Raw genomic sequence first — 10,509 nt, 5'->3', positions numbered from 1 at the left:
TACAATTTGTACTTTAACTTAAGTACACTTTTGAATTCAGGACGTTTATCTGTAGTGGATTATTTGTATAGCATAGTATTTGTACTTTTACGTGTAATGTCTGAGTACTTCTTCCAACACTGCCTGTTGGTGATATGTTGAAAGATTAAGAGGACATTTGGTGACTGCATTTACAGCTGAGCACAAATTAATGTTGCCGTTTCACCGCGTGAGGGAAGCAGTGTGCACTGCAGGCAGTGACGTCTCACTGCCGGGGAATCTTTGCTCGGTGACACGAACATTTATTGAAGCGGACCAACATGGCCGCACTGCGGAGGATAACAGCCTGCTTCCGTCTACTCAGGTACGATATGTTTTGCAGTTAAATGTATTTGTATAGGTAAAGTTTCTAGATCAATGGCCACACAATGTCCTAAACTACCCGCCTCTTAAAAATAAAATACTGTTGTCGACGATTAAAGTGGGAAAATGAAAATGTTTTGCCTCTGAAAGTGATAGCAACAACAACCGGAAGTTGTTATAATACACGTTAAACTTGTTTTTCCTTGTCCAAAACCGCATTATATTACACTCAGTAAAGAAGAGTAAAGGGCTAATTAAAACTAGGTTCAGTATTGATTCCCCAAACGTCTTATTTCATCTTTAGGGGTCCTCATTCTTTTCAGTCCTTTGTATGTAGGCTACTGACAATATAAGATCGTAACTTGACATTGCTTAACAGTTATGTTAAAATCATATATTTAACCCTAGGCCTAACTGGCTGATTTGAGATGAAACTGTTTTATTATTTATCTAGGAGTTCAACTCGTGTCCTCATCAGTAGCGGCAAACCTGCGGGGAAATGGACAAACATTCTGTACACAGGTATATCGTCACTAACTGTGGGCGGTGCGCTGTGTGCTATACCTTTCAAACAGGTGAGTAATCTTACCAGAGATATGCGCATACAAACAACACAGCAGCCATCTACAATATGTAAATAAGTGTACATTTACCTTGTGTGTTACTCTGTGTGTCTCTGTTCCAGGCTGACAACCTCTCTCGTGACTCTCTGGTCAGACGAGCAGCCTCTCTGGTTACAGACAGTTCAAGCACCTTTCTCTCTCAGACCACTTTAGCTCTTATTGATGCCATCACAGAGTACTCTAAAGTAAGTTTTCATCTTTTCTGAGATATTTCTCATATTTGCAAGGATTGTGTTTAATCTTCTGGTCTATTGGATACTTTTTCATTATAATATTCCACTCGTCTTTAATGGCTGGTAGTGGTAGGATAAAAAGGCCTTGGTTAACTAACGAGAACCTTTTGAATAACTAGTGTTTAATAAGTGCACAAGAAAATCAGCAACCGGTCAGACTCAATAGAAATGTTGACAGTGTTTTCTGTAATAACTTAGATTGTCAGAAGGGTTGACTAAAGTCCATGTGTTAACAAAATAGTTTACCTAGAGAGGTGCTAGTAAGATAGCCAGCTAGCTAATGTCAGCTATGCATCTAACAAGTTAGCTAGCCATCTAACAAGCTATTGCCAAATTAGTTGATCTTATAATTTAAATTATAATAATTAATGACTTGCATCTACCCTTCTAGCTGTGAGTGATTACAAAAACATTGTTGACATGTGCTTTCAATATGCCAGCCAATCTCACAGAGCCAGCAGCTCTGGCCCTCCAAACATCCACCCACATTTCCAATTATGTGTTTTTTGGGTAATACTAATTAATCTAAGTAAGTAATCTGAATGGTTACTTTTTAGCAATTTAAAAAAAAAAACTAAACGACAATTTATTTGAAAAACAAAGGCTGCCTTAGCTAATGACGCCAAGCAAAGTAATAGCACATACGCTCTAAGTGGAAATATGACCACAAGGTTATGAAGCATGGAACTAGCCCTTGTTCAAAGCGACAAAAAGGTGAAGATCCTCTATCCTCATACCTTTAATTGTGTTAAGGGAAACATTTGCAGTTTTTTCACGACCACTTCCATTTGATGTAGTATGTAGAGACAAATCAGTGGCAATGTCGAGAGATCTGTATACAAACTGTGATTTGTTAAGTACGCTTTCCCCGAAATAGTTTAGAAAAGCCAATGCTGGCACTTCAGGTTTATTTTTAAGTTCAAGATACCTGTGACTTCTGCTGCCACTCCCAACACAACAGAGGTCAATTTCCTTTATTTGTGGCAATCAACCATCAAAATATATTGTGCTATTTTTATGGATTTAATTAAGTTAGTTTAAATCTACTTGACTGTGCTAGTCTGCCTCCTGAAATAGATTTTAAATGTTAAAGGTTTTTGTCCTCCCTCTGTTTTCCAACAGACTGTGCACACACTCATTTCCCTCCAAAGGCGATATTTGGAAGCGCTGGGAAGACTATCTCAAGTAGAAGAGGATAAAATCTGGCAGGTGATCATTGCCCAGCGTTCTGAGGTGAGTTTTTGTTGTCTCCTTGCGTGAAAGGTACTTGAAAACAAAACTGAGCATAGCATTCAGTTTTTCTGTGGATTTAACGATTGCTGCCCCATAAATATGACAGCACACTTACAAACCGTATTAAAACAAACATTTGCAGATCTGTTGAAGACAACCTTATAACTCTCTCCGTTCTGACAGGTTGAGGACAGACAAGATGAATGCAAACGTTTTGAGTCCACCTGGTTCATCGCAGTCAAGCTGTGTGAAACGGCGGCTGAGGCAGCACGCACATCAGGTGTGTAAAATACATGTCGGTGTGTGGTTATAATGCCATGAGAGAGAAAGGTTGTGATGTCATGGTTGAAGTGTTGAGGCAGGTTTTTCTCAGGGTTCTTGTAACTGTGAATACATGCTAAGCTGTGAATCGTCTTTTCAAAGCTTTGTTTCGCTGTGTGCCTGTTCCTTTTCACCTGCTGTCAGTGTTGCACTTTGGACAGTTTATGGATCATTTGCTGTCCCTCAGTAGCGCTTTGTGTGAAACAAAAAGGAAGTGATGGATAGGAGTGTCTTTTTAATCACTACCCATGTCTGAACTCAAGCTGGTGTTATATCAACCTTTGAAATTTTTTTTTATCAACAACTTGACAGTGTCTGTTTGCATCTGTGTGTCCAGGAGCTGAACATGCGTCCATCACGGTGTCGACGAACATTCAGGTGGCCCTGACGCAGGTGGAGGAGGCACAGAAACTGTCAAAGGATGCCGATAAAAAGTTGATCGAGATTAAAGTAATGGAGGTTGAAAGGATGGCGCAACATGCTGCTTCCTTACAGAATGATAGTGATGAGGAAGAGGTGCCTGACGCTTATCTAAGAGAAGATTGAAACAAATACTGGGAGGTATCAGAAAACAGAGGAAAGCATTAAAAAAGTGTGATATGCTTTCAAAGTAAATTTACTTTTTATCACTCTTATAATGTTTGTCTCTTTTTGAGTCTTTAATGTTTGGCTGTAACTACTCATGTGGATTGTGCACACATGTAAATGCTTACATCTGTACATAATCTGCAATGTTGAATCACACAAAGGGAGGGAAACGCCTCAGTAATTCAGCAACTCCTTCATAAGTGTTATTTAAGTCATTTAAGACTATGTATTTGAGAAATTACTTCTACCTTCTAGGAATATGTTTTCCGTCTATTGCTTATTTTATTGTGACTCGATCATTTTTGTGTTTTAATTTGTCTAATTCAGTGTAATAAAGACAAGAGACGAGACAAAAACGTGTTATGGTCTTCACTTAATGCACAACATCAGAAAACGTTACATAGCATTTTGGGTCATGTCACTAGATAAACTTAGATATAATGCAGTGACCAGTGGATTAGATTCAGTGTTGTGTTGCAAGGGCTTGTTACTTGTTTACCCAAATGACCTAAAAACTGTTAAACAGTAACACAAATTAGGGTAAAACTTGCTTCTTATGGTTGCCAGGGGATGAGAGCGGTTTGAAACCAGCATTTGTTCTGATTAAGTTGTTGGTGTGATATGGATGTTAAATGTGAGGTGTATAACCCGACTCCATTAAAATAATTTCCCCTGTTATCATCTGCGGAACTTTGTAAACCCCATATAATCAAAAGACACCCCGCAGTAGACTTGCTTGTTCTGTGATACTAATTCTTTTTTAAAGTTACTTAGAATAATGTATGAATATTTCGTTCAGACACATTGTGACTCTGATTCCCACTTATGTTCCTAAGAGAACATCTTTAAGGTAGTTTTGCTTTACCTGTTGTTTGTATCTCTATTTCACTCAACAACTGTTCCTTGTCTGCAAATTACCCATGTCCAGACTCCCCTGTAGAGCTTTTAGGTCGTTTCTCAACTCTCAACTCCCCCCCCCTGTCATCACTTCATCTACAGCATCACCTCTTTCCACACTGTCAGAACAGAAAACAAACGGCTCTTCCTCTGGTCAAAATGTTGAATTGTGATGCTTTTCAAATTGGAAGACTGAAGAGTAATTCCACTATTGGACAAATCAAGCGCACAGTTTACAAAAGATTACAGATTGAATGTAAAGTGCGGGCATGTGGCAAATCTGTAAAGGAGTTAAATGTAGACGGAACTATTGTATGTACAGTATATAGGAATTCACAGTATTAAAGCCTTCAAAAGTTTAGATGCCCATACACAGTACACTGAAGCACAAAAAAACTTCCTTTAATTCCAGCAGATGGCGTTCTACATCCATTGTAACAGATTGTTTTATGCCTGCATTGGCAATTTTATTCTGAATTAATGTTTATGCACTTACTGGTGTTACTATTTAACATTCCCTGATATAACTACATTTGCATGTGGTAGTATTTATTTAAACCATCTATACATTGTATTTCCTTTTTTGTTTAAATAGATTTGACAAAATTGTATTGCATGATTGTGATTCGGATTAAACCCCATATTGTTAGAGAACCCTTTATGTGAATAAAGTGCATACCCTGGTGCTTATACCTATATTTACATGAGGCACTTTCACTCTAAACCAGCTTTGTACATACAGTATAGAATAATTGTGCACAACTTTAAACTATTGTGACTCTTAACACTTTACATTCCCAATAATATGCATGTTTTCACTGTATATGAAAGTGCTACTACTCTTACACCATTAACCTGCAAGTCTGTTACCAAATCTACCAAGCCTTATCCTTTAGTAATGTGAATATGCTCTGTAACAGGTACATTGTTTTAATTATTTTCACGTAAGTCTTCCAAAGGTCAGTGCAGAGGGTCATTTCATGCTGTGGCGTCAGCAGTGAGGTGACCTCTGCTTTAGATGGTCAAGCCTTGGCAGGGGATGGGACCATGAGAGTGGCTACAGAAAAAGGGGGAGGGGGGAGGTTAAAGTGTGCAAGGTCTGGCCAATGTGACTGAGGAATGTTGTGTTTAACAAAGGCTGTTTTCACAGACTGTAAAATCAAAAGTCCCAGACAGTCTGTGTGGACGTGCACCCACTGGTCACAGGGGAGGTGGTGCCAGTGCTGCCTGGTAGAAAATGTAATATAGCTCACTGAGTAGTAAAGTATTTTTGCAGCATAAAACCTCAATGAGGTGACCATAATTACAAAGGTCACGGGCCATAAATGCTCATAAACTATTTAGTGCTACTGAGGGGGATTGAGCATTTCTGCAGCATTTCTGGATAAAAACGTATGCCAGTGGTGGGAAATAACCCTCACTTAAACTATTTCACCCAAATTGGTGATATCATTATCACATTTAATGTTTAGTGGAAGAAAATGAGATGTCCCCTCATTAATACACAATCCTCCTCTTGCTCTGATTGTACTGTTCCAATGCAAAGTTGCCCAGGAGGGGAGATTGATTGGTGAAAAGGGCAGCACTTTCACCTGGGGATTTATAGCTCTTTGAGGATATAAATAAACCACCGGAGGGTATAAAGGCAGGGGGTATAGTGTGGCAACATATCATGGGTCATGCCTTAATCACAGTGATGCTGAGCTGTAGCTCTGGGAGAGGGACAGGGCTAACATTTTTGCAGGAGATGGTGGTTCCCTGGAGAGTTGACAGCCCATGATGAGGACTCTAATACAGACTGTGAAGACGTCACAGCTCAGCATGAGGGAATCACATCGGACGAGCATTTGTGCTTATCTTCACTGAATAAATATAATGTGCGAGTCAAACTGCTGAGGTAGCATTTTATCAGTTTAGGCTGCAGTGCTTTATAATAATACCGTGCTACACACGGCGCTGGATTCCTGAATGTGTAAAAGCTGTAATTATCTAAAAGGAAAGAACAATGCAAGAGAGCGCTTCATATGTTTTAGGACAGAATACAGTGAGCACACTTTTGTCCTTCAGTAGCTCATCTCCTCTGGTTTATATTAACTTCTACATTCACTTCCTTGTTTTCCCTAAAGAATGTCTTTATAACATTAGTTACACATTGACCACCAAACACGTGATTCTCATCATCTTGTTGTGGGTGTATTCATTTGACATTAAGCTGACACATTTTTGTAGACTTTGCATGGTTAATGGTACAAATTGTTAGTATTTCTCTTTTGTGATACTTATTTTATTCAACGCTCATTTTTTTTCAAACAACGAATGTGCTGAATACACTTTGATAAAGATGACAGTCCTAAAATACTCAGAAATGTCTATAGTTGAAATAGTCCTGGTAGCAGAGGAAGCTGTGTTATACGTATTGACTGATTACATTTGCTATAGCCCTTACAGATGTGCAACGTGAAAACAACATGTTTAAATACAATACAAAACCTCCATATGAAAACTTTATTGATAAGTAGTCTCTGCCTCATGGTTAGAGACAAAACAGGTTCAGTGTCTGAGTGAGGAAAACAATTAAACCTTTACATGTTCAGTCACTGCTGTAAGGAAGATAATCTTACTCAAAAAGTAAAACAGTCATTTAGACAATCATTTCTTTGCAATTTACCTTGCATGTTTGAACAAGTGTGCTCTTGGAACAAGAGGATCGCCCACAGATACAAACTCAATTACACTTTTATTTCATTATTTTTAAGAGATCACTATTTGACAATGCCTAAATATTAAGCAGTCCACTTCTGTTATATCCAGGGTCAGTTTAACCCTCCACTGATCCCCAATCATGTTACCCCTTCTATCTATTACTTGTTTAGTAACTTGATTAAGCAGATTTATTTAGGAAAATGTAACATTATAAATGCCTTAAAACTAGGTTTTAACTCATGTTCCATCTACATAAAAGGCTTTCAACATTATTTAACAAAGCCAGTGTCAATTTAGGGCCCTTATTATGACAGTTTAAGTTGTTTTTTAGTGTTCAAAACAGTATTACTAAACAAATGTTTCTTTGATCAAATTACCTTAAACTAATTGCCATGTGGTGAACCTGGAGCTTTGGGCCCCCTGAGGTTTTGGGGCCCCAGGGCAGCTGCTACCTTGTGCAGCTGATCCATCCTGGGTAGTGGATGGATGGATAGATAGATGGATAGATTACTGTTACAGCAGCTTATATTAAAGTAGAAGGTACCACTTTACAATATGACTACCCTTATAAAGGATTCATAAAGGGCTTATAATTAGGTTATTAATTAGGTTGTAAACACTTTATTAATCCTTAAAAACCATTTATAAACCAGTTCTAACATAGTTTTCATACATCAACACAGGCTCACTATTTGGCAAGATGACTAAGCCTTATATTGGCTACCTAGCTTACTTCGTCTTCTTCATCAGCCAACATCCTTGGTATCTGTTGTTCACTGAGTTGATTCTCCCCCCACCCATCTTGATGTTTCTTGGCATCTCTTTATGACCATTCATTAACGAGTTACTAACATTTATTGTTGCCAAAAGGGAGCCTTATTGTAAAGTGTAAAACACATTCCCATTTATTAATGAGTTACTACCATTTCTAATAAGGCTTAGCAGTACAGATAAATGTGGGCTCACTATTTGGCAAGCAACCGGTCAAAGTTGCCCTGTTTATCTCATCTCTTATAAAAGCTTATATCCTACTTTTTTTCTCTCACAATATTGAATTAGATGATATTTTAATGCCTCTAATTTGACCCAGACCAACAAAACAAAAAACCTTTTTAATACCCACTTCTGTATTGAGAAATATTGCTTAATAGGCTACTATAACCAGTAACACCACAAAACCCATTCTGGTACCACTTTACACTAACTCATTACATCTCAGAGGTGTCCAGTGTTGAAAGGTTGAAACAGAACAATTCAAATCAACTGGGGATGTTTGGGACTGCGTGCGTGCGTGCGTGTGTGTGCGCGCGCGCGCGTTTCTGTTTGTTGTCCTTGCAGGAGTGGTACAGCCCACGCGGATCGGTCGCTATGGAGAGCAGCGAGGCAGTCACAGAGAGCAGGACGAGCAGGAGCGAGGAGGACGGACACAGAGTGCCGGAGTGCACACACACACATAGGCATCATGGAGAAACGATCCCCGCCAGCTAACGGACTGCGACTTTTAACAACTCTGCTCACCTTTTACGGACTTACCTGTGAGTTAACTGTTTCTTTGTCATTTTGAGAGGCCATTGTGAGGAAGTTGGCCATAGTTGCTCGGAGTCTCTACCGTTAGTCACTGATTCAAACCCGGCTAACGTTGGTCCTCGTTGTGCTGGGCTGTGTTCCGTTCAATGCCTGCTAGCTGTGTTCAGGCTAACGGTTCTGCTCTGTGATTCTGCTGTATGATTATCCTAACTGTATGTCGCTTAGGAAAGTAAGTTAGCGTATTGGCGTCAGTTCACAGTAAGCTAAACCTCGCTTGCACATTTCAATGTACGTTAACGTTATTAAACAACAGTGTACCCGCTAACCAGCAACTTATTACACGCAAGCTAACCCTCCGTTATACGTTCCCATTTCTCCCTACCCGGGACCAGAGATAGGGTTAAGCGCAGAGCTGATTCTCGTTGTAGTCACACGCACATTTTTTAGCTAAGAGGAGTTCTACTAAGTTCACACACACGACTTTACCTTACATTTAATCCATTCATTGAGGAGCAGTATTGATTAGTAGTTAGAAATATCGATTGCGTATCTGTGTGTGAGTGGCACTTCATGGTGAGCTAAGAGCAGCTCCTTTGTGAAAAGTTTGCCCACTGGTTGTTGGATAGGGATGGGGGATCACCGCTAATTGAGGAGAGGCCAGCGCAGGACCTCTCCGCTTTGGGTGTGAGAGTGGCAGCGGGGCGAAATGAAGACATATTTCGAGGGGAGGCTCTGCAGTGCACAGTCCTCTGGAAGTATTGACCTGCATTGGGCCTGCATGCCAGTCCGAGCACCTTCCAGTCTCCATTACTGTCCCAAGCTGTGCTTTGCTCTTATCCCAGTCCTGAGCTTGGATTACAATACATGGCAGGCGCTGCTAGGACAAACATTGTGATGGGATACTAAAAAGTAAATGCTCCAAGGAATGGCCAATCTTTTTTTTTTTCTGAATTCCAAGGGCAATAAAAAGACTTCCAATATGCCATGGGTAGCAGTATCTTAAAAGGACCTAAAACCTTTCTCGCATTTCTCATGCATGGCAGTCAACCCTGGCACCAGCTAGGGCTGCAACTGATGGATGGAATCTGCATTTTTTTTCATTTTACATAATCTCTTGGTGAATGAAAACATTAGGAACATTTCAAAAAAGATTTAGGAAACCAGCACATAAATGACCAATGGAAAAGCTTGAACCAAAAATTCCTTTGACCATTTTCATTTGAATTAGCACTCTGCTCAACTATTTTTATTAATATAGCCCAATAGTGCATTGCATTTGATTAATAAAAAAATGTGCAGATATTCATTTGTTTGTACATAAGGCAGGACAATCTACCAGACATCTTTTGATAAGCTAAAAGCCACCACACCAAAACCGCAAGTTACAAGTGTGTCTCACCAAGCTGCCATTGGTGCCAAATCAGTCACACCAAACTCACTATAAATATTTATTCGAGTATAATAGCTGTAAAATAAATCATTATTGTATTAAATATTGACAATACAACGACCGGGACCGTCGGCGGTAGCATTTGGCTTGGCATTTCCGGTTATTTCTCCACTGGTTAACATGGGTTAACAATACGTGTAACTGTCATGGACATCTTCACGTCTCCATGGTAAATCGTCACCATGTTCACGTTCTTGCCGTGGATACCGGGTTGCCCAGAAGAAAAGCACAGTGTGGTATACACACTCATATTCATAATAGCAATTCTTCTCTTAAAGCTGAGAGCAATTTAGTGGATATTTCAGATTAAATCATGTCATTATTTTTATTTTTTGGTATCCAAACAATTGACAATGATGATATTATTTTGCTTTATTAGAAAATATAACCATAGAAAATAAAATAGTGCTACAAACTCATCTTCACCCAATGTTATTGTGCTATTTTATTTTTGGGGAAATCAAGTAATGTGGAGAGTTGTCAACATTTACTGTTACAAAAAATAAGCCAATAAATTAAAGGATGTGAGATATAAGTGTGGATATTCTCTCTACTAACCACAACACAATCAATACGGCACCGCTACATTCAC

General features: G+C 39.2%; 2 protein-coding genes across 2 annotated transcripts in view; both read left to right on the top strand.

The window, feature by feature from the left end:
• The first annotated feature begins 206 nt into the window (after window positions 1-206).
• LOC104951294 (diablo homolog, mitochondrial) lies at window positions 207-3,696 on the top strand. The gene is made up of 6 exons (XM_010777927.1): window positions 207-343; window positions 797-917; window positions 1,028-1,150; window positions 2,321-2,431; window positions 2,615-2,711; window positions 3,090-3,696. Exons 1-6 carry the CDS (start codon window positions 300-302, stop codon window positions 3,296-3,298), a joined length of 705 nt encoding a protein of 234 aa, XP_010776229.1. The 5' UTR covers window positions 207-299; the 3' UTR covers window positions 3,299-3,696.
• Window positions 3,697-8,257: 4,561 nt separating this feature from the next.
• The window catches only part of LOC104951296 (nectin-3-like protein), a gene marked incomplete at its 3' end in the record, with an annotated part of 13,616 nt that continues 11,364 nt past the window's right edge, over window positions 8,258-10,509 (top strand). Inside the window, exon 1 of the mRNA XM_010777928.1 lies at window positions 8,258-8,475. Within this exon, the coding sequence (XP_010776230.1) occupies window positions 8,403-8,475 (73 nt within the window). The remainder of the gene's footprint in view (window positions 8,476-10,509) is intronic.

Source organism: Notothenia coriiceps, unplaced genomic scaffold (assembly GCF_000735185.1).
Source record: "Notothenia coriiceps isolate Sejong01 unplaced genomic scaffold, NC01 NC01_scaffold00018892, whole genome shotgun sequence".
Taxonomy (NCBI): Eukaryota; Metazoa; Chordata; class Actinopteri; order Perciformes; family Nototheniidae; genus Notothenia; species Notothenia coriiceps.
The sequence above is the reverse complement of the archived record's forward strand: the minus strand, read 5'-3'. Positions and strand labels throughout refer to the sequence as shown.